Here is a 22,500-nt window from a genome sequence, read left to right as displayed (position 1 = left end):
TGGATGTCGTCGGACGGTGGAAAGAACACTTTGAGGAACTCCTTAATCCAGCCAACACGTCCTCTGTAGAGGAGGCAGAGTCTGAAGACTCACCACCTGGCAGAGGTCGCCAAGGTAGTTAAAAAGCTGCCCGGCGGCAAGGCGCCAGGGTTGGATGAGATTCGCCCTGAGATGCTGAAGGCTCTGGACACTGTTGGGCTGTCATGGTTGACACGCCTCTTCAGTGTCGCGTGGAGGTCTGGGACAGTGCCAGTGGAGTGGCAGACTTGGGTGGTGGTTCCCATTTTTAAAAAGGGGGACCGGAGGGTGTGTTCCAATTACCGTGGAATCACACTTCTCAGCCTCCCCGGAAAAGTCTACTCCAGGGTGCTGGAAAGGAGGCTCCGGCCGATTGTCAAACCTCGGATTCAGGAGGAACAATGCGGCTTCCCTCCTTGCCCGTGGAACAACGTACCAGCTCTTTACCCTTGCGAGACTTCTGGAGGGGTCATGGGAGGTTGCCCATCCAGTCTACATGTGTTTTGTGGACTTGGAGAAGGCCTACGACCGTGTCCCTCAGGGAGTCTTGTGGGGGGTACTGCGGGAATATGGGGCACCGGGCTCGTTGCTACGAGCTATCCGGTCCCTATATAACCAAAGTGAGAGCTGTGTCCGCATACTCGGCACAACGTCAAACACGTTCCTGGTGGGTGTTGGCCTCCGCCAGGGTTGCCCCTTGTCTCCGATTCTGTTTGTGGTTTTCATGGACAGGAGCAGCCGGGGGGAGGAAGGGATTCGGTTTGGTGACCTTAGAATTGCATCTCTGCTTTTTGCAGATGATGTGGTTCTTCAAGCCGGGACCTCCAGCACTCGTTGGGGCGGTTTGCAGCCGAGTGTGAAGTGGTTGGGATGAGAGTTAGCACCTCCAAGTCTGAGGCCATGGTTCTCTGCCGGAAAACGGTGGACTGCCCCCTCTGGGTGGAGACAGGTACTGCCCCCTCTGGGTGGGGAGAGGTACTGCCTCAAGCGAAGGAGTTCCAGTATCTGGGGGTCTTGTTCAGCAGTGAGGGTAGAACGGAGCGTGAGATGGACAGGCGGTTGGGTGCGGCGTCAGCAGTGATGCGGACGTTGTACCGGACTGTCGTGGTGAAGAAGGAGCTGAGCCTGAAGGCAAAGCTCTCGATTTACCGCTCCATCTACGTTCCAACCCTCACCTATGGTCATGAACTTTGGGTAGTGACCAAAAGAGCAAGATCGCGGATACAAGCGGCTGAAGTGAGCTTCCTCCGTAGGGTGGCTGGGCTCAGCCTTAGAGATAGGGGGAGGAGCTCAGACATCCGGAGGGAGCTCGGAGTAGAGCTGCTGCTCCTTCTCCTCTAAAGGAGCCAGCTGAGGTGGTTTGGGCATCTGGTAAGGATCCTCCCGGGCGCCTCCCGTTAGAGGAGTTCCAGGTCCAACTGGTAGGAGGCCCCGGGGAAGACCCAGAACACGGTGGAGGGATTATATCTCTCTCCTGGCCTGGGAACGCCTCGGGGTCCAGGAGGAGCTGGACGTTGTGGCTGGGGAGAGGGACGTCTGGAATGCCCTGCTTAGCCTGCTGCCCCTGCGACCCGGCCCCGGATAAGCGGAAAAATGTTTTGGTATAACCCTACCCCCTGGCAGACAGGTAGATTTTAAGAGTAATAGCAAATTATCACTTTCGGTTTAATTTACAATTTTGACAACATTCCAACTTTTTTGGAATCCGGGGTTAAATGTTCAGGTCAGTAAATTGCTGAGCAGATACCAATATGTCTGTGATAGGCATAATATCAGCAGATAATATATTATCAATGTATTGGCTAATATTATTCGTTTTTACTCTCAAACCCAGCATGAAACCTTGACGACATCATCATTTCACAAACTTTAGAAGACCTCTCGAGAGTCAGAGCAGATATTATGCAACTTTTGTCTCAGGTGGAGTCATATTTCTCCTCTCTTAGTGTGTGTGCCTCCTTAACATACAAACTGTCAGATAATCAAAAGGCTTGCCTTCTTGTGCAGGAGCCTTGTGTAAATGTCCATCAGCTCTCCATGTTCCTCATCAGGAGGCTGACTGACGCTGTCTGGACGGAGATCAGTCAGCGAGGCCTGAGGAGAGCTGAGCTCCTTCCCTTGCTTTTCCCTGCAGCGTTTCCCTACGTCCTCTCTTCTTCTGCCCTTCTTTCTGCTGTCCTGTACACCGGACACACAGATAGCAGACAGACAAACAAAAGTTACTGATGAATGATGAAGCACTCGGTACGAGTCGGCTGGTGAGTGGCTGCATGCAGCTAACGTCATGTAAAAGCACCTCCCACATATTTCCTTGTGTTTAATATATTGGATGACTTGTAGTGTTTGAGTGAACGTATAGCTGCGTGTGCGTGCTCCACAGATGGCTGGACTGGTCCAGGTGCTGGTAATTCACTGGGCACCAGTTGGAGAGCAGGTGCACATTTTCACACAGTGTCCTGTTACCATGGTAGCCTGTGAGTAATAGGCTGTACCTACCTATGACTCAACCATCATAGAGGAGAAAATCACTCCACAAAATACACAGACACACAAAACTGTGTCTCTAGTCATTTCAAAATTTAATTTTACATCTATTTTTTTTTGCCTTTGTTGGCTGACAATAGAGACACAAACCATCAGGAGAGACATGTAACAGGTCCCGGGGCAGATTCACCCTGAACGTGGTTTATGTGGACGCAGCATCTCTTCTCAGTTTGACCAACACAGTAACGTCCTCATTCAGCTATCAATCACAGGGCTGACCACCAGAAGTTGCTGAAATTCAGATTTGTGATGATGCAGAAGGGCTGGGTGTAATGAGCATGGGTGCAAAACAATCATCTACATAAAAATAAATGGGAGCCAAGAAAAAATGTTTTGCTCGTTATTTCACCCGACCAGTCACACTGCAACAACATGAACGGCCATATTCTATTATAATGACTTCTCTGGATGGAGCGTTCAGCTTCCTACAGTTAGTGGGAGGACTGAATGACACACACACACACACACACACACACACACACACACACTGACACACAGGAACACACACATGCCCATGAATGTGCATACACACAGAGGTTTAAATTAGTATTCCCACACAGATAGTCACAGTTTGTGGTGGCTCAGGTGCTCCTCCTTTAAATACAGTCACCTGCTGTACACCAACTGTTTGATAGACCTCACTGTTTATACTGTACTTTCTGTTTATACTGCCATATTTATATTTATACTGATAATTCTGTTTATACTGCCATATTTATATTTATACTGATAATTCTGTTTATACTGCCACATTTATATTTATACTGATAATTCTGTTTATACTGCCATATTTATATTTATACTGATAATTCTGTTTATACTGCCATATTTATATTTATACTGTAATTTCTGTTTATACTGCCATATTTATATTTATACTGATAATTCTGTTTATACTGCCATATTGCCATACTGATACTATTTACCATATTTATACCATTAATCTTTTCATACCGTCATATTTATAATATTTACATCTTGCAGATTTGTCTTTTCGTCTATGTCTTCCTGCTGGTATATATGTTTTTACATTTATATTTTATATTTTATTTATATTTTACATTTCATGTTTATAGCTGCTTGCATCAGGGATAAGAGGGAAACACAATTTAAATTCTCTGTTTGTCTGTACATATGGCAGCATTGATAAATAAAGTTGACTTGACTTGAATTGACTTGAAACTAAAGCAACCGTTTGGCGTTATGGAGAACATAAAGTCTGTATGTCAACATGAATATATATAATGAATTGTTTGAGAACATTGTACTGTAGGTGTGTGCATCACTGGGCAGCAGCAGGAGGTGGCAGGTTGTGTGGAGGCAGTCAGTAGTAACTAGAAAACAAGAGTTGTCTTGTTGAATGTCAGATGAATGAATGATGAACTGACAGCTTGTTGGAAATAATGAAAGTGACTCATGGTGGTCAAGTTCACTGAAGAGATGTCCTAATTCAGCGGTTCCCAAACTTTTTTAGCCGTGCACCCCCTTCTATGTCCCAACTGGGTTGACGCACCCCCAATCAAAAAATTTCAAAAAAACAAAATGCAATAAGAGTTTTTATAGCCAAATTAAAGGTGGAGGATGATGACAGGCTCAGGATCAGAGGCAGAAAGCAGATCAGTTGAGAAAATGTTACAATATTTTGAGCTGCGTTGAACAAAAATTGCAGCAAATTTAAACGAGCGTGGAGTGAACACAACCCCGTCATCATAACACAGGCTGGAAAAATGATACAAGAACAAGAAGATAACTTCTTCTACGCTTCATTATAAGATCAAAAACAACCAAAAATAGATGCAAAAATGACCAAAGATGACACAAAATTATCAAAATAGACACAAATTGACAAAAAATACATGTAAAAATTACCAAACAACCAAAAAATAGATGCAAAAATGACCAAAATAGATGCAAAAATGAACAAAAAATGATGCAAAATTGAATAGCCTGTATTTATTAATTAATCAATAACACGTCTTTATTGTGTGGGCGAAAAAAAATGTAATTGTGTCATTATCAGACCGCCATTACCATTTTCATCTCGCGCACCCCCTAGTAGCAGCTCACGCACCCCCAGGGGTCCACGCACCACACTTTGGGAATCCCTGTCCTAATTCATTACTGCTCATCAGGGACATGAATATAGATCTAACCTGAAAACAGTGGAACCCCACTGTGACTCTGGTGTGATGAAGAAATGATGAGAGGAAACAGCCAGCTTCACCTGACTGTACAGTATATATATATATAAATATATATATATATAAATATATATATACTATACAGTCTATGACTGTGAGGTGTTTTGGGTAGTTATCACTATGACAGCGTGCAGAAAGAGGTTCTTCTTAAAGTAAACACCAACACTGTGTTCTTTGGTGCCTCAGTACTACTGATGACCTTTACCCTCCATCTGATGGCAGCAGGTTTCTGTATCTGACCTCTTTAACTTGAGGGATGTTGTCATAATTACACACAGCAGATCCAACAGAGAACAGCCAGCTGTCATGTTGACTTCTATTCTATAACAGGCGTGTTGGAGATGATGGATACTTTGAAATGTTTTCAACAGTGACACAAACAATAGTGAATGACTTAAAACTTTAAAACTCCCTCTGCTAATAACTGCTGCTCCTACAATACTTTCATGCAATGTCGATCATCAATGTCGATGATGATCAATGTCGATGATGTCATAGAGATTGTTTGGGTTCAAAGTTTAAAAATAATTTCCATCCCAAGACTTGACAACAATGAGTTTCCTTTGAGAAACAGATCTGATAGCTGACAGCTCTGTGATTAAAGGGGACAGTAGTGATGATTATGGGTTTTTTATGATCTTACCTCGTGCCCAAGTACACCACAGGTGTGCCGGCAGCCCCCCCCCATCCCCCCATCCCATCAGGTAAACTATTTGTCGTTAAACATTTCCAAAACTTAAAACCATTCAAAGGTAAAAAGGCCAAGTTTGCATGCTACAATGTCACGAAGGGGGAAATATGGCCTCACGTTGTGTATTTGGATTTGAGTCTGGATTAAATAGATAAAAGTAATTAAAGTTTGAATTATATGGTGGTTTTATTTGGTCTAACTTGGTGATTATGGGCTGCTTGTATTTATGCAACCACAACAGCAAAAAATAAATCTCCACAGGGCCAGCTCAGCCAAGGAGTAAAATTAAAAAAAACTCACAAAACATATGAAAGTAGTCCGTGTCAACGGCGAGTCAGCTAGAAAACTAAATCTGCGTTCCTCTCCTCACCTCGGCTGATCTTTCTGTCGTTGCTGACTTGGACTCCTTGTTGTCATCTTTAAACCTGGACCTCACCCCGCTCCTCTCCTCCTTAGGAGCTGCTCCTCCCTTCTTATCACTCTTCTCCTCTTTGTTTTCAGCCATATCTGCAATGTCAAAGCACAGTATGAGCAGCATGAATCTCCTCCAGTCTGAGTGAGTAAAGCCTCACCAGCATCAGAGGGCAGGGCTTCCTCTGTGTGATGGCTCCATGTTTCTCTCTCTGGGAGGCCCAGCAGGTCTCTGAGCCTCAAGGCCTCACCAGCCAGGCTGTCCAGCAGCTTCCTCCACAGCTGCTGCCTGCAGGGGGCAGCACACACCACCGTTACCTGCAGGCTGACTAAACCATGTGCAGGTGTTGACTGTGTGTGTGTGAGTGTGTGTGTCACCCTGCAGCTGCTGCTGTTATCTGTTGGCGCTGTAGCTGACCAGGTCCAGAGAGCTGCAGCAGCAGGACGTTGAGGCGGGCCAGACTCTCTTCCTTCACTGACTCATGCTCAGGCAGAGATAGAACAGCCTGGAATGAATAGTTCAGGTTTATTAAATGGAGTTGTGTGAGGTATTATTGAGCCAAAGTCAGTGTGTTACTACAGTAGACAGTGAAGCTTTATAACTCTACTGTGTCTGGAGCAGCCAGCAGAACATCATATATCAGTTAAAGTTTATACTATATTTAGAATATTTTCACCACACCTTGCTATCAGAAACCCCTTTTTTTAACTCTGCTGGTCTAACTCTGCTGGTCTAACTCTGGCTCAGTCACTTAGTTTGTGTGATCGTGTGACTTTAGGGATTCAACCTTTCTCTTTAAAAACACCAAAGACACACAATAGAGCAGCAACTCTCATGTTCTGCAGGTAAATTTACTGTTGTACTCCAAACTGGAACCAAGGTTATTATAGTTAACGAAAACTAACGACATAACAAAAACTAGAATTGAAAAAACATTTTCGTTAACTGAAAGTTAAAAAAAATGATAACTAACTGAAACTATATTGTTTGGTTACAAAACTAACTAAAACTAACTAAAATTGAATTTAAAATGTCCTTCGTTTTCGCCTTGTCAACTTGTTCCATACAGGAAGCATTGGTAAATATGTTTATTGAGACTTCAGAAAGTTCAGCACTTCACCCGGAGCTGCAGGAGTTAATCACCTTATTGGGCTAAAGATGAATAAAGTAAAGAAAATAAAGACAACGTCTATTTTGACCTTTTTGATTCTCACACCCAACAAATACCCCATTACAAAAAAATAAACACTAAAACTAATAAAAACTAGCAGACTCACTCTAAAAACTAATTAAAACTAACTGAATTTGGAAAAAAGATTCACCACGAAATTAAAACTAAAACTAATAAAAAATGTAAAACAATTAAAACCTTGCCAATAACGTCTTATAACCTCACATCTGATGCATCATCACGGTATTAACTTCTACAGGATGGTGCTCAGTGCACTGAGGGACTCTAACTTTGATATTATATTATATGAACTTTCATGTGATCACGCACCATGAGATCACATAATGTCTCTACCTGTCGGAGTGAATCCACAGAGAGATCCCAGGTGCATCCTGGGTAGACTTCCTCCCAGAGTCTCTTCAGCTCCTCCACTGGCTGATGAAGGAACTGCAACTATAACAATGTATGGAACAATAATTTATTAGAGTATAAACGTGTGACCACAAGACGAAATCACGCTGCAGGATTATAACTGATAGTTGATCATAAAACCTCTGATGCATGTGATCATATTTAATCACTCCTCAGGGGAAGAGAAGAAATATGTGTGCCATCCTTTGTGATGATAAAATATAAAGTAAAGAGAGCTGTAATCATCTAACATTTAGTAATGACACATATGACATTTAAAGGAAAAGTCCTCCAATTATCCTGATTAGACGGCCTATAATAACAGATAATATTTCAGGCTTTATGTTTGGTCACACTTTCCAATGTTCCTTCTAATTATCTCCTTCCATGTATATTGCTGTTGTCTATTATAGCTAAAGAGACCTTTAAGACAGTCACGCTCCAATCTAACCAGTCACCCTACTGACCCAGTTACAACCAGGTTTTTATTAGACTGACGGGGCAAAATAACCTCTTTTGTACAATGTAGATGGAAGAGTGATTATAGTACAGAATTAATGGAGACTAACATGAAATCCATGTTGGAAAGAAGCAGCTATAATGGGCTGATCACACCCTGCCTACAGCATGTGAAATGTCAAAAAGAACACCACAATAAAAGGCCTATTAACAGGTCATCTCTCACCATATGAGGTGGTATGACTAAGACTGAACAAAAACACTGTGAAAAGAGAATTACTGATGTATCAGTGATACATGAAACTGAGCCACCCTGATGTCTCAAACTCTATATGAAAGAAAAATTACAAGTTTTAAGGGTGAAGAGTTTAAAAGAGTTTGTTCAAAAAATAAATGTCACTGATCACGTGTGAGAAATGTTTTAAGGAAACTGCTTCCTCTTGATTTACCTCAGAGTTTTTGCTTAAGAACTGCTGCTCCTCAGTGAGGTGGAGCTCTGCAGGAGAGCTGGGTCTCTCCGGGCTGCAGACCCCTCGCAGCACCTCAGACACAATGGACCGGCACAGTTTCACCTTCACCACCTTCTCCAGCTTCGTCTGCTTGTGCACACACGACAGAAACAGAGACAATACAAACATATCGTTAGCCTCATAGCATATTTGCCTAAGTCATATTTGAGCGTTTCGGAAAACAAGAAAAAAACGATACAAACATCACACTGGTCTTTTTTTGGAGCGAACACAGAGTACTTCTGCTCACTGAACGCTATTCTGAGAATATGAACAGGTTCACTGCAAAAACTCAAAATCTAACCAAGAATACTGATCTTATATCTTGTCAAAATGTCTTATTTCTAGTCAAAACAAATCTCTTTACAAGTGTTTTGCTAGCGTTTACATCACTTCATCATACCTTGTTGCAGAAATGTGATTAAAAGTAAAAACACACTTCTCCTAATCCCTTTGATTGACTGAAAGTACATTTATTGTCTAGAAAGTTGAAGAAACATGAACTAGCTGACCAGATGAATCAAAGAGAAGACTTATTACCTCTTTGTCATGCGGTCGGCCATGTTTGTATGTAGTGGCAAAAATGCCACACAATGTCAAAGAGATGACTGAGGCAGAAAGTGATTTTGGACTCTAACAAGTGTTCTGATTGGCTGAGAACAGAAAGATGCAGCAGGTAGGAGAGTAAAGTTAGGCAGATATCACAATTTGGCCAAAAAATGACTTAGGCAATTATGCTATGAGGCTAACGATATGTGTTTCCAGTTATAGAAACCATATTTCTGTCTGACTATCAGCCAGCCAGTGTGATTGTGAAGCACCTCTATAAACAGCCTTTGGTCTGCTGTCTGGTCCTGGGACAGAGCGACTCCCTTTAGCGTGAGCTGCATGGAGGCTCCTTGCAGCAGCACAGGGTGGGTGGTGAGCTGCCAGAGTTCAGTTCTGATGCCTGGCTCCTCTGACTTAAATATGAAGTCGACCCGCTGGGTGTCACCTGGACGGATCACGCCTGGTGGAGAGGAAGCAGAGCGTGAAGCAGGAAGGAGAGCTGAGTGGTGGCTGACAGACGGCTGACAGAGCAAACAGAGAGAGACGGGTCAGCCAGCAGGTGGCTGCTGTTGGTGTTTGTGTACCAGAGGAGGAGCTGAAGTAGAAGAACAGGCTCTTTGTTTGTGGTCGCAGCTCAGGGAAGCTCTGTGGCACGAGAAGCTGCTGCCAGCTGTAGAAGATGGCCGTGCTGCCCTCGTTGTGCAGCTCCAGGTGGGAAGAAGCTCTTTCTCCCGTCAGAGCCTCAAACAGCATCGTGGCACTGATTCCTGCTTCTCCCTGATCAATGAGAGATGTACTCAAATAACAATAAATAATACATAATAATGAAATAATGATCTCAAATATAACCAAGCAGCACAAACAAATAAAGTTGCTAATTACCTGAAGCCTATGACAACAGCTCATGAGGTACATTTAGTATAATTAATTTCCACAGCAAACTGGCATTTGGACAGAGTCCATGTTGGATGTTTGGACACAAGCGAATACACAGAATGGATAAGACGCTGTTAACGCTAACACTATAATTAGGAAAAAGCTTACTGAGGTAATAAGTCAAGTGAGAAGTAGGGTCATTTTCTCATAGACTTCTATACGGACTTCTTTTTGCAACAGCGTAGTTGCCCCCTGCTGGCCATTTGAATTAATTAAGAAACTTCAGCATTGGTTTAATTTTTCAGAGCCAGAGGTAGCAGCTTGAATAAGACTTTTACTTAAAGAATCTGGAGAACGTGTTGAGTTTCCTTCATGGTAGAATAGTTCAGAGAGACGAATAAAGCTCTGGTGGAAGAAGGCCGTGTGCACCGAAGCCTTTCCTCCCAGCAGAGGCCAGCATATTGGTGAATTCTTTTCAATGGGAGCGTCAAACACACTGACACATCTACTGCTCAAAGGTTGTTCTGTACCTGGTTGCTGGTGGAGTTTCCTGTCCAGGTAGCGAGCTGACCACAGAACCTCAAGGCAGGAATGAGCAGAAGATCTGACTGGACATCATCAAACTGAGCCAGTGGATCCCTGGGGAGACAATGAGAAACCAGCAGCAGCCAGTCCATGAGTTACAGTCACAGTCACCATCAGCTGCATCCTGTTTCAGGGTTGGAACCTTCAGAGGACAAACACAGCCCACCAGCTGGAGCCAGACTGGTCTGGACCACCAGCTGGAGCCTGACTGGTCTGGACCACCAGCTGGAGCCTGACTGGTCTGGACCACCAGCTGGAGCCAGACTGGTCTGGACCACCAGCTGGAGCCGGACTGGTCTGGACCACCAGCTGGAGCCGGACTGGTCTGGACCACCAGCTGGAGCCGGACTGGTCTGGACCACCAGCTGGAGCCTGACTGGTCTGGACCACCAGCTGGAGCCGGACTGGTCTGGACCACCTCCCTTAAGGAGACTGAGATGCATTCAAGCACTTCTTGTCCAACATGTCAAACAGGCAACAGTGTGAAGACCAATTAATTTTCCAAGACAATTTTCTTGACATGAGTTTGCAGTTGGGAAATTTAACTTCAATATTGTGGACAACAATAATGGAAACAATATCCATGTGATTTTTAATGCATTTCCAATAGGGTGTTTTAAAGGGTTTGTTATGATTCAGCAACATACTGTTTTTTATTAAAGAACGGCTTCGGTTGTAATTTCATTTGAAAAGGCTGTATCATATCACAAAAAGTGGTGTTAGTACTCTAAATATAGCATTCACTGATACTGATGTGTTGGGTGGTTAAAATCTGTTCTTCCACAGCAGCTTCAGTTAGGTTACAGCTGCCTGCTTGTGCTGGCAGCCTTCTACTGTAGTAATACATTAACTATTGATCAGTATTGCATACAACCACACTTTCAGAAATCTGAACTATCCCTTTAATTATTTCACCACTGAATTTGTTTGTGTGTCTTTAGAATATGGCAGCATTGTTGCCCTTCCTTGAAATATTCAGCCTAGAAAATTGACTTTTTTCAATGAAATATGGCAAATATCTAATAAATGAGTAAAACAGAGCTTACAGGTTCTCCTTCTTCATCTTTTCCTCCTCCTCCTCCTCCTCCTCCAGGACGGGACCACAACACACTGTGATGGAAGTGAAGGGCTTGCTGGAGCCAATCACCTCCAGTCCATCCATGTCCTGTTTTAAAGGGAGTGGTCAGCTTTGTTTTTCCATCCAATAGTGAAAAGTAAAACCCAAATTAATTTCTCTGCTACATGTGTTCTGTCCTGTCTCTGAGGAATCATTGAACCAGACAGAACAAGGTGCTGTGGAACAAACTGTCCAGTTCCTAATAGCTGAATTAAAGCTGATAAGTGTCCTTGAACCTCTTCCAGCTCAACTGTTTTAGAGAGATTTAACTAATATGTCCTTTATACTGTATTATAATAGCTTTTCCTCCCCTCCAGTAACAATATTATGAATCTGCATGTTGCCATTAACTTGAACAGTTCTTCCACTATTTTATGTGATGGACAGAGTGAAAAAAATGAATCTTTTATTCTCTCCCTCCTCCTGAAACTCAAACCTCACCACTAGCTTGATTTTTTTCCAACCCTCCATCTCTTAGTTCCCTCTCTTCTCTCTCTCTCTCTCTCTCTCTCTCTCTCCTCTCTCTCTCCTCTCTCTCTCTCTCTCCTCTCTCTCCCTCTCTCCTCTCTCTCTCTTCTCTCTCTCTCATTACACGTGTCATGAAGCCGTGGCCAAGTCTGACAGGACGATCTGTCACTCTGTGTGTTTGTGAGGAGCTCCTTCAGATCTTAGAATCATCTCAGCATCACATTAACCAACCAGCACCACAGAACACACTGCTACGGTTTCCCTTATGTCATGGGCCAGGTGTGTGTGTGTGTGTGTGTGTGTGTGTGTGTGTGTGTGTGTGTGAATAGAGAGTGAGATATAAGGAGGGAGGGTATTAAGTGCAACCAGAATTCTTTTTAATTTGAATAAAGCTCCCCATAAGCAGCACCTGTTCCTGAGGCTGTTAATAGGGTTGAATGGGAGCTGGCTCTGCAGTGTTTACTGCTGATGGAGTCATTATAATGCAGAGAGAGCAGGAAGGAGAGCAGTAAGGAGAGCTGGCCACCTTTCCCCAGCTCTGTTACCTGTTACAGAGCTCAAAACACTGAGTCTCTATGACTGGACACGCTCCAGATTTCATAACTGTACTGTATGTGGACATGGGGGTCATTTATGTCATTATGCATATGTGGACTGAATGTACACTTTACAGAAAACTAAATATACCATCACACGATGTGATCAGGATTGTGTTCCTTCATAGATAACATGTTGCTTTCTATAGAGAAGCCAGAGCAGTGAGCCAACAGGCTGCTGGTAAAAAGACTCTAACTGATCTGAGCAGCTCCACCAGAGACAGAGAGAGACAGAGTGTCCTGTGGGAGGGAGGGAGAGCTCCAGTGGGCTGTGAGCTTGGACAAACACTGGTCCAATAATGAAGTCACATTCTTTTTCCTTATTAAATTCAGTACATTCTGCAGCTCTCTTCACAAAGTACATGCTGCTGCATTCAGCATGAACACAGTCTGAACACACTCCTTCATCGTGACATTACACCTTGTACTTTGACCCTCTTCAACATAGATTTGCAGAGGATTGTGGGTCAGAGTAGAAGAAGAAGAGCATTGCTTGATTGCATTCGGCAAAATGTGAGCGGATAAAAGACATTCTGGTACTTTGGAAACCAATCCAATCTACCAAGATAATGATTTATTTGCTATGGCAGATACAGCATTGATTGGTTGGGGGTTTCATCTCATGATTGGTTGGGGGTCTATTCAGACACATTTTGGTTTGTGCTTGTTAATAATGCCCTTTGGAAATCAAATGTGAAATGAAAGTTTCCAGACTAATAATATAGAATATGTGAATTAGTTTTGTGAATCAGAGAGAGCAGGAGCACTAATTGTATTAATTTAAGGCAGCAATCAGAGTTACAGTTTGTATGTTGTGTTACCGGCTTGTTGATGTCCATGTCCTGTAGAAACTCTCTGAGCTCCTGGTTCTGCTGCTGCAGGTATCTACTCTGGTCCCAGGTTAGAGAGGCTGGACGGGTCCCAGCACTAGTTAGTCCTAGTGGAGGAAACATTCCCCCAGAGAACACACTGACTCTCAGTTCAGAGGAGTTAAGAGGCTCTTCTTTGTCTTTTGTTGTTTGGTTTATTTGTCTTTCATGAGAGTATTTACAGATGTTTTGGGATGAACCTTGTAGAACCTGATAATGTCATAAATTGCCAATAATGTAATAAAAATCTGCACTTGAGTCCACAGAAAATGTAATAAAACCTGATAATGTAATAACTTCCTGATAATGTAATAAAGTGCATTTCCCAATAATGTAATACACTTTTTACCAATAATGTAATAAAGTATAACATTAATGGAGGTTATTACATTATCAGGTTAGCCTTCATTTAACAAGTCCTGATAATGTAATAATTCCCCAATATTGTAATAATTTACCAGCAGACCACCCATTACTTGGGTTCAAGTGGTGATACTGTGTATCAACTCTAGCTCAGAGCTCTAGCGCCACCAACAGGTCAAAGTTCAATGTTTATTCACTTTTGACCCGTTCATCCGTTTTTCACCAACGAGGTATCCATGACAACCGAATGACTCAACAGCTTCTTGACATCTAAAGGTGCTTGGTGTTATACTTTATTACATTATTGGTAAAAAGTCTATTACATTATTGAGAAATGCACTTTATTACATTATCGGGAAGTTATTACATTACTAGGCAAGAATCCTTGGTTTTCTTTTTTACTTTTTTACCCTTTTATTTGTCTTTTGTATCTCTAACTCTGTTTTGGATTGAGTTTTTATTACTATTTTATTCTACTTTATTTTATTGTTTTTATTGTTTTTAGTATTTTATTCTTTTATTGGTTTTATTTATACCCAGTTGTGTATGATTTATTCTATTTTAATAACTGTACAGCACTTTGGTCAACTGAGGTTGTTTTTAAATGTCTATAAATAAACTTTGACTTGACTTGACTTGACATTATCAGGTTTTATTACATTTTCAGTGGACTCAAGTGCAGATTTTTATTACATTATCAGGAATTTATTACATTATCAGGTTCTACAAACCTTGTGTGGTTTCTAAACATTTCCTGTGAGAAGGAGAAGTGGACAGATTAACTGTCAAAGAGCTTTTTATCTTTTCCAGCACAAGGTTTCTGTTGAAAGCACATTGAGAAGCAGCTGAAGGGAAGTGGGGCGCTGCGTGGAGTCTGCTGGTACCAAGGTTATAATAGTTTTGGATTTTTCATTAGTTTCAGTTTTAATTTCGTTGTGAATTTTTGTTTTCAAATTCAGTTAGTTTTAGTTAGTTTTAAAAGTGAGTTTTCTAGTTTTAGTTTAGTTTTTATTTTTTGAAAATGCTTAGTTTTAGTGTTAGTTTTAGTTTTTTTGTATGTGTATTTTGTATTTCTATGTGTTGGGTGCCAGATTCAAAGTGGTCATAATAAATTTTGCCTTTATTTCCTTTGGTTTATCCATCTCAGCCCCAATAAGGTTATTAACTGTTTTGAATTTTGGTTGGAGTGTAAACATCCCACTCTCAGTAAACACTGAATTATGAATGAAAAAAGTTGACAAAAACGAAAACTAAGGACATTTTCACTATAATTTTAGTTAGTTTTGTAACCACACAATACAGTTTCAGTTAGTTATGGTTTTTTTAAAAACTCTAGTTTTTATTTTTATTTCAGTTAACGAAAATGTTTTTTCAATTCTAGTATTCGTTAGTTTTCGTTAACTATAATAACCTTGCTGGTACCTGATTCCCTGCGGATGCTGCCTGGCTGCCCTACATGTGTGAGCGGCTGCCTCCTGCCTTGCTCCGTCTGAGTCAGAGTGGCTGTGATGCCACTCATCTCATCTCCATAACGCTGGGGAAGACTCCAGAACTCACTGCCCACACGGTAACCCTAAACACAGGAGGCATAGAGGAAAGACACAATGAGACGGAGAAGCTACAGAGAACAGTTTTATTCTAGAAATATAAAATATAACATGATGGTGATGACTCAAGACAGAGTAGACCAACTGTGTGTCGTACATATCCGGAGTGGAGGAGAGGCATGACTTGGTTCAGCAGCTCTCTCTGCTCCTGTGTTCCTCTGAAGCTGCTGGCTTGGTTCATCAGTAAACCTCCAACCGGCCGGGCCAGCAGCTCTGGAAGAGTTGGTGAATAGAGACATAGAGGGACAGAAACAAGAAGTTAATATTAATCAGAAATCAAATAGATAAATAACCAAATATCTCACTCTTCAAAAAAGGACAGTCCCATCCCCAAATCAAAAATGTACACTACTGGTCAAAAGTTTTAGAACACACCAACTTTTCCAGAATTTAATTGAAAATGATGCAATTTAATGTCTCAGTGTACTCTGAAATTAATGCACATTTGCAACATTTAAAATTCTTTATTGAGCATGATAGTGTTTTGAAAGTAAAAAAAAGATTCAAAATCACATTTTATGTTGGACTAAAGGACTAAAAAAAGACACAAAATGACTAAAAAAAGACACAAAATGACAAAAAAAGACACCAAAAGACACAAAATGACTAAAAAAAGACACAAAATGACAAAAAAGACACCAAAAGAGACAAAATGACCAAAAAAAGACACAAAATGACAAAAAAGACACCAAAAGACACAAAATGACCAAAAAAAGACACAAAATGACTAAAAAAAGACACAAAATGACTTACAAAGACATGAAAATAATTAAAAAATGGACAAAATAGCCCAAGACTCCATAGAGTTAAGTTGTTAACCCATTTCTTGTTCCCTGAAAAAGGCCTACTTGTATAATTCTGAAATGTACATTATTTTCCAGTTTTGGTTAAGCTTACCTTTTTTTATTTACCTCTGGCAGTTCACCACTTACCTTTGGACCCTTTCAAGCTGTTCATTTGACTTGAACTGCTTGAATTTCAATAAAAAACTGGAAAAATTGGGGTGTTCTAAAACTTTTGACCAGTAATGTATATTTTTCTCTTACCTGTGGTGTTAATTATCAATAATGTATTATCTAGACTGCTTTGGTGTGAGTTGCAGATTGCTAGAGGTATCTGCAGAGATATCTGCCTTTTCTTGAATATAAAGGAACCAGATGGCGCTTGGCTTGTGGTGCTCAATGTGCCAAAATATAAATTTGAAAAACTTGTATTTAAAATAAATAAATCATGACCCTTGTACTGAAAATAATCCCATGTCCTTGTTATGAGCAATTTCATGTAGAAATGACATTAGAAAGATGATAGTATCTAGTGAACTGTCACTTTAAATAGCTCAAAATAAGAACCCTCATTTGAGACTATGCAGGTATGAGGTTTTTTAAATTCATAAGCTCCTACTTCTAGTTTGAAAATGTTTTCTTCAATAACATGATGCTTGTTGTTGTCCTGGTCTGCTATAGTTCAGTGAGTTTACTGCAGTTTTAACCCTATAAAGCCTGAACCGTGAAATAATTGCCAGAAAATTCTAAATTTTCAAAACTGGAGTGTTTGTTGAACCGGCTAAAAATTTTTTTAATTCAATATCAATTTTCATGTATGAATTTAATTTGGATCATATTTGATACATCAGGTCTTTTGTGCATTTTTTTGCTCACAATTTGCTTTTCTTGAACTAACATAATCACATAAAACCTAATATTTTTAACCAAATAAAACTTTGACTTTCCTTTTAACATTTTCCTCAAACATACAAAATATTTTTTTCCATATAAAACAACATCATACATCTGCTGATATGAAGTTTTCACGCAGCAATGACAGATCCACCAGTGGAACCAGCAAATCATTTTTGTTACATCTGGTATTTTTGTGAAATTTGTTGCTCAGTTTTTTTAATCATCAATTCATGTATTCATCAGGTTTTTCAGGAAAAAAAACATCACACTGATGATGTAGAGGTCTCAAAAACTTATGTATCAAATATGATACACTAGGCTTTATAGAGTTAATGATGATACAGTGTGATTCTCTCTAATCAGCTCACCGGACAGGAAGTCCTGCTGGCGTCTGCGCTGCGTCATGTGTGTGTTCCAGTGCTGCAGAGCGTTTCTCTCCGTGTTTCTGTGTCCTGCAGAGACCCCAGACCCCTCAGCCTCAGAGGGAAGCCCTCCTGGGGGCTCTGAGGGAGCGTTTCTCTGGGCCTTTGGTAATCGATCCATCAACTAATGGTTGAGAGAGGACAGAAGGAAGAAGTAACTCATAGCTAGTCAGAACACTCACAATTATTTTTGACTTCGATTAATCTGCCCATTAATCATTTGGTCTAAAATGTTAGAAAATAGTCTAAAATGTCCCCATCTCTCAAAGTCAGGGGTCTCAAACTCGCGGCCCGCGGGCCAATTGCGGCCCTCGTGATGATATTTTGTGGCCCCCACCTTGTTATGAAAGTTTAATGTGCGTTTTATATGAATGGCACTTTACCGTGTTGGTTTTTTTTGTTGTAATTTTGTCTCTTTTTTAAAAATAATTTTGTGTCTTTTTTGGTAATTCTGTGTCTTTTTTTGGTCATTTTGTGTCTTTTTTCTGTCATTTTGTGTCTTTTTTGAGTAATTTTGTGTCTTTTTTTTTGGTCGTTTTGTGTCTTTTTAAAATAATTTTGTCTTTTTTGGTCATTTTGTGTCTTTTTTAAGTAATTTTGTGTCTTTTTTTTGGTCGTTTTGTGTCTTTTTTAAATAATTTTGTCTTTTTTGGTCATTTTGTGTCTTTTTTAAGTAATTTTGTGTCTTTTTTTTGGTCATTTTGTGTCTTTTTTAAATAATTTAGGTCTTTTTCTGTCATTTTGTGTCTTTTTTCTGTCATTTTGATACTGCCTCCAGCGGCCCCCAGGTAATTTGAGTTTGAGACCCCTGCTCAAAGTTCATGGTGATGTCTTAAAATGTCTTGTTTTGTCAGTCAAACTCAAAGATATTCTCTTTTATATGAAACAAAACTGAGAAAAACATAAAAACTCCTTATTTACTTTAACAATTAATCACTTATGAAAATAGATGTCAGTTATTTTCTGTCAGTCTACTAATCGTTGTAGTTCTAGTGACTATTCTGTTGCATTGGATAGTTTACAGAATGAGAGCTTTTGGTTTTAAATACTGTATATTTAGTGTTACCTCCGTGTCTCCTTTGGCCTCCAGATAACTTCTAAAGTCCTCTAACGTCCCCAGAATGCTGTGAGGGAGGACCATGCCTCGGCCATCAAACCGGAGCCCGGCCCGTCCTGGAGAGAAAAGGACAGAAAAAGATATTTTAGCCATATGGATGCATATTATAAGGAGTAACATCTAACTGTATGAATATTTCAGTATGTTCTGTCTATGAGAGCAGAGGAATATAACTAACCTGTGTGGTCCTGAGAGTCCAGAATCACTGATCCTGGACCAGCAGGTCCACCTCCGTCAGCTGTTCTACAGAGCGCTGCTGGTTGGTGGCCCCCGGGTGGCTTTGGGATATGAAGCTGCAGTCATAATCACATTCTCAATTACATATAATATATAAACAACATATACATTAAAGCAGCTGTTCTCAACCTGGGGGTCGAGACCCCAATTGGGGTCGCGAGATGATTTCTGGGGGTCGCCAAATCATTTTGGAAGTCAGCTCTGTCTCCACTGTGTTAAAGTGTTCATGTGTTCATGTGTTTTTGGTCACTTAATGTCTTTTTTGGTCATGGTGTGTCTTTTTTTGGTCATTTTGTGTCTTTTTGGTCTTTTTGTTTCTTTTTTTGATCATTTTGTGGTCAATCTGTGTCTTTTTTGGTCATTTTGGTTCCTTTTTTTGGTCATTTTGTGTCTTTTTTGGTAGTTTGTTTCTTTTTTGGGTAATTTTCTGTCTTTTTTTTGGTTATTTTGTGTCTTTTTGGTCTTTTTGTTTCTTTTTTTGATCATTTTGTGGTCAATCTGTGTCTTTTTTGGTCATTTTGGTTCCTTTTTTTGGTCATTTTGTGTCTTTTTTGGTAGTTTGTTTCTTTTTTGGGTAATTTTCTGTCTTTTTTTTTGGTTATTTTGTGTCTTTTTTGGTAATTTTGTGTCTCTTTTGGTCAATTTGTGTCTTTTTTGGTAATTTTGTTTCTTTTTTTGGTAATTTTGTGTCTTTTTGATCTTTTTGTGTCTTTTTTTGATCATTTTGTGGTCAATCTGTGTCTTTTTTGGTCATTTTGTTTCCTTTTTTTGGTCATTTTGTGTCTTTTTTGGTCATTTTCTGTCTTTTTTTGGTCATTTTGTGTTTTTTTGGTCTTTTTGTTTCTTTTTTGATCATTTTGTGGTCAATCTGTGTCTTTTTTTGGTCATTTTGGTTCCTTTTTTTGGTCATTTTGTGTCTTTTTTGGTAGTTTGTTTCTTTTTTGGGTAATTTTCTGTCTTTTTTTTGGTTATTTTGTGTCTTTTTTGGTAATTTTGTGTCTTTTTTGGTAATTTTGTGTCTCTTTTGGTCAATTTGTGTCTTTTTTGGTAATTTTGTTTCTTTTTTTGGTAATTTTGTGTCTTTTTTGTGTCTTTTTGATCTTTTTGTGTCTTTTTTTGATCATTTTGTGGTCAATCTGTGTCTTTTTTGGTCATTTTGTTTCCTTTTTTTGGTCATTTTGTGTCTTTTTTGGTCATTTTCTGTCTTTTTTTGGTAATTTTGTGTCTTTTTTTGGTCATTTTGTGTCTTTTTGGTCTTTTTGTTTCTTTTTTTGATCATTTTGTGGTCAATCTGTGTCTTTTTTTGGTCATTTTGGTTCCTTTTTTTGGTCATTTTGTGTCTTTTTTGGTAGTTTGTTTCTTTTTTGGGTAATTTTCTGTCTTTTTTTTTGTTATTTTGTGTCTTTTTTGGTAATTTTGTGTCTCTTTTGGTCAATTTGTGTCTTTTTTGGTAATTTTGTTTCTTTTTTTGGTAATTTTGTGTCTTTTTTGTGTCTTTTTGATCTTTTTGTGTCTTTTTTTGATCATTTTGTGGTCAATCTGTGTCTTTTTTGGTCATTTTGTTTCCTTTTTTTGGTCATTTTGTGTCTCTTTTGGTCATTTTCTGTCTTTTTTTGGTAATTTTGTGTCTTTTTTTGGTCATTTTGTGTCTTTTTGGTCTTTTTGTTTCTTTTTTTGATAATTTTGTGGTCAATCTGTGTCTTTTTTTGGTCATTTTGGTTCCTTTTTTTGGTCATTTTGTGTCTTTTTTGGTAGTTTGTTTCTTTTTTGGGTAATTTTCTGTCTTTTTTTTTGTTATTTTGTGTCTTTTTTGGTAATTTTGTGTCTCTTTTGGTCAATTTGTGTCTTTTTTGGTAATTTTGTTTCTTTTTTTGGTAATTTTGTGTCTTTTTTGTGTCTTTTTGATCTTTTTGTGTCTTTTTTTGATCATTTTGTGGTCAATCTGTGTCTTTTTTGGTCATTTTGTTTCCTTTTTTTGGTCATTTTGTGTCTTTTTTGGTCATTTTCTGTCTTTTTTTGGTAATTTTGTGTCTTTTTTTGGTCATTTTGTGTCTTTTTGGTCTTTTTGTTTCTTTTTTTGATAATTTTGTGGTCAATCTGTGTCTTTTTTTGGTCATTTTGGTTCCTTTTTTTGGTCATTTTGTGTCTTTTTTGGTAGTTTGTTTCTTTTTTGGGTAATTTTCTGTCTTTTTTTTGGTAATTTTGTGTCTCTTTTGGTCAATTTGTGTCTTTTTTGGTAATTTTGTTTCTTTTTTTGGTAATTTTGTGTCTTTTTTGTGTCTTTTTGATCTTTTTGTGTCTTTTTTTGATCATTTTGTGGTCAATCTGTGTCTTTTTTGGTCATTTTGTTTCCTTTTTTTGGTAATTTTGTTTCTTTTTTGGTCATTTTGTTTCTTTTTTGGTCAGTTTGTGTCTTTTTTTTGGTCATTTTGTTTCTTTTTTGGGTGATCTGAACTGTGCGTGTGAGATTGTGTTCAGTGAGCGGGGGGCACGGACAACATGCATGTTAAATTGGGGGTCGCGACTCAAAAAGGTTGAGAACTACTGCACTAAAGTATCTTAGTGCTACACACATGCTTTGCAAATGATTAGTGATATGTAGGTTTACCTTATGGAGGTCCTGAGGGAGCATCCTCCACTGTTTATCACACAAGATGAACAACTCTTCTGCTTCTTTAGCTTCTTGTTCTCTGGAGGAGAGGAAGAAAAAAGATTATAAAATTATTAAAATCAGTTTATGTGTGTTTGAGTTAAACTATCTTAATGTCAAATACCTAAAAGTCTCTCCATCATCTCTACACACTCAGATTATAATGATGTTCATAAGTAATCCCCTAATTCTATCATTTCATCTTTACTGTACGCACAAACACACACACACGCAAAGACAAAGACATGACCCTGCAAAATTGACATAGTTATATAATTCTGTTAATTTCTTTTTATCCAACCGTTTCCATGGACACAACAACAATGATGAATCCTTGGCTTTTGTGAGTGTTTTGCTTGGCTTCCTCCATGTTTTCCGTCACAGAGGCGGTGCAGCTTTTCAGATAAGGGCTTTGGTTTGCTGGAGGCAGAAGATACCCTTGGCCCTGATGAAATGAAAGGCTGTGGTGCTCTTATATGTTTGCAAATGAATATTTTAAAGGCCAATGATACAGACCTATTCTCTGGCAAAGATCTTATGTATTTCTTCCTCCTTTGGAGACACTTTTAAAAGTTTTATCCATGCACGTAACTTGAGCATTTTCACTTATACCTTCAGCCAGTGAATATCATGGAGGTGGTGCCAGGTTCTAAGTATCCAGGTGTTTACCTGGATAATAAGTTGGACTGGTCCCTGAACACAGACGCTCTCTACTAAAAGGGGCGGAGCCTCTGTTTCTTCTCTCAGCTCAGATCTCTGGACATGTGTAGTGATGCTGCAGATGTTTTATCAGTCTGTGGTGGTAGATGATCAGACTGGTCTACAGAGCTGGTTCTGGTCTACAGAGCTGGTTCTGGTCTACAGAGCTGGTTCTAGTCTAAAGAGCTGGTTCTGGTCTACAGAGCTGGTTCTGATCTAAAGAGCTGGTTCTAGTCTACAGAGCTGGTTC

The 22,500-nt window shown here is 39.7% G+C and overlaps 1 protein-coding gene across 1 annotated transcript in view; it reads right to left on the bottom strand.

Moving 5' to 3' along the window:
• Window positions 1-22,500, bottom strand: part of mycbpap (mycbp associated protein) — a 26,149-nt gene that overhangs the window by 1,974 nt on the left and 1,675 nt on the right. Inside the window, exons 2-18 of the mRNA XM_059338316.1 lie at window positions 21,510-21,591; window positions 18,843-18,957; window positions 18,614-18,720; window positions 17,494-17,671; window positions 15,544-15,659; window positions 15,262-15,412; window positions 13,429-13,544; window positions 11,473-11,591; window positions 10,372-10,480; window positions 9,550-9,742; window positions 9,238-9,425; window positions 8,357-8,503; window positions 7,392-7,490; window positions 6,244-6,371; window positions 6,027-6,154; window positions 5,825-5,961; window positions 2,014-2,196 (exon numbers count right to left, since the gene is read on the bottom strand). Coding sequence (XP_059194299.1) covers window positions 2,014-2,196; window positions 5,825-5,961; window positions 6,027-6,154; window positions 6,244-6,371; window positions 7,392-7,490; window positions 8,357-8,503; window positions 9,238-9,425; window positions 9,550-9,742; window positions 10,372-10,480; window positions 11,473-11,591; window positions 13,429-13,544; window positions 15,262-15,412; window positions 15,544-15,659; window positions 17,494-17,671; window positions 18,614-18,720; window positions 18,843-18,957; window positions 21,510-21,533 — 2,238 coding nt within the window. The 5' untranslated portion in view covers window positions 21,534-21,591. The remainder of the gene's footprint in view (window positions 1-2,013; window positions 2,197-5,824; window positions 5,962-6,026; window positions 6,155-6,243; window positions 6,372-7,391; window positions 7,491-8,356; window positions 8,504-9,237; window positions 9,426-9,549; window positions 9,743-10,371; window positions 10,481-11,472; window positions 11,592-13,428; window positions 13,545-15,261; window positions 15,413-15,543; window positions 15,660-17,493; window positions 17,672-18,613; window positions 18,721-18,842; window positions 18,958-21,509; window positions 21,592-22,500) is intronic.

Source organism: Centropristis striata, chromosome 1 (genome assembly GCF_030273125.1).
Source record: "Centropristis striata isolate RG_2023a ecotype Rhode Island chromosome 1, C.striata_1.0, whole genome shotgun sequence".
In the NCBI taxonomy this organism is placed as follows: Eukaryota; Metazoa; Chordata; class Actinopteri; order Perciformes; family Serranidae; genus Centropristis; species Centropristis striata.
The sequence above is the reverse complement of the archived record's forward strand: the minus strand, read 5'-3'. Positions and strand labels throughout refer to the sequence as shown.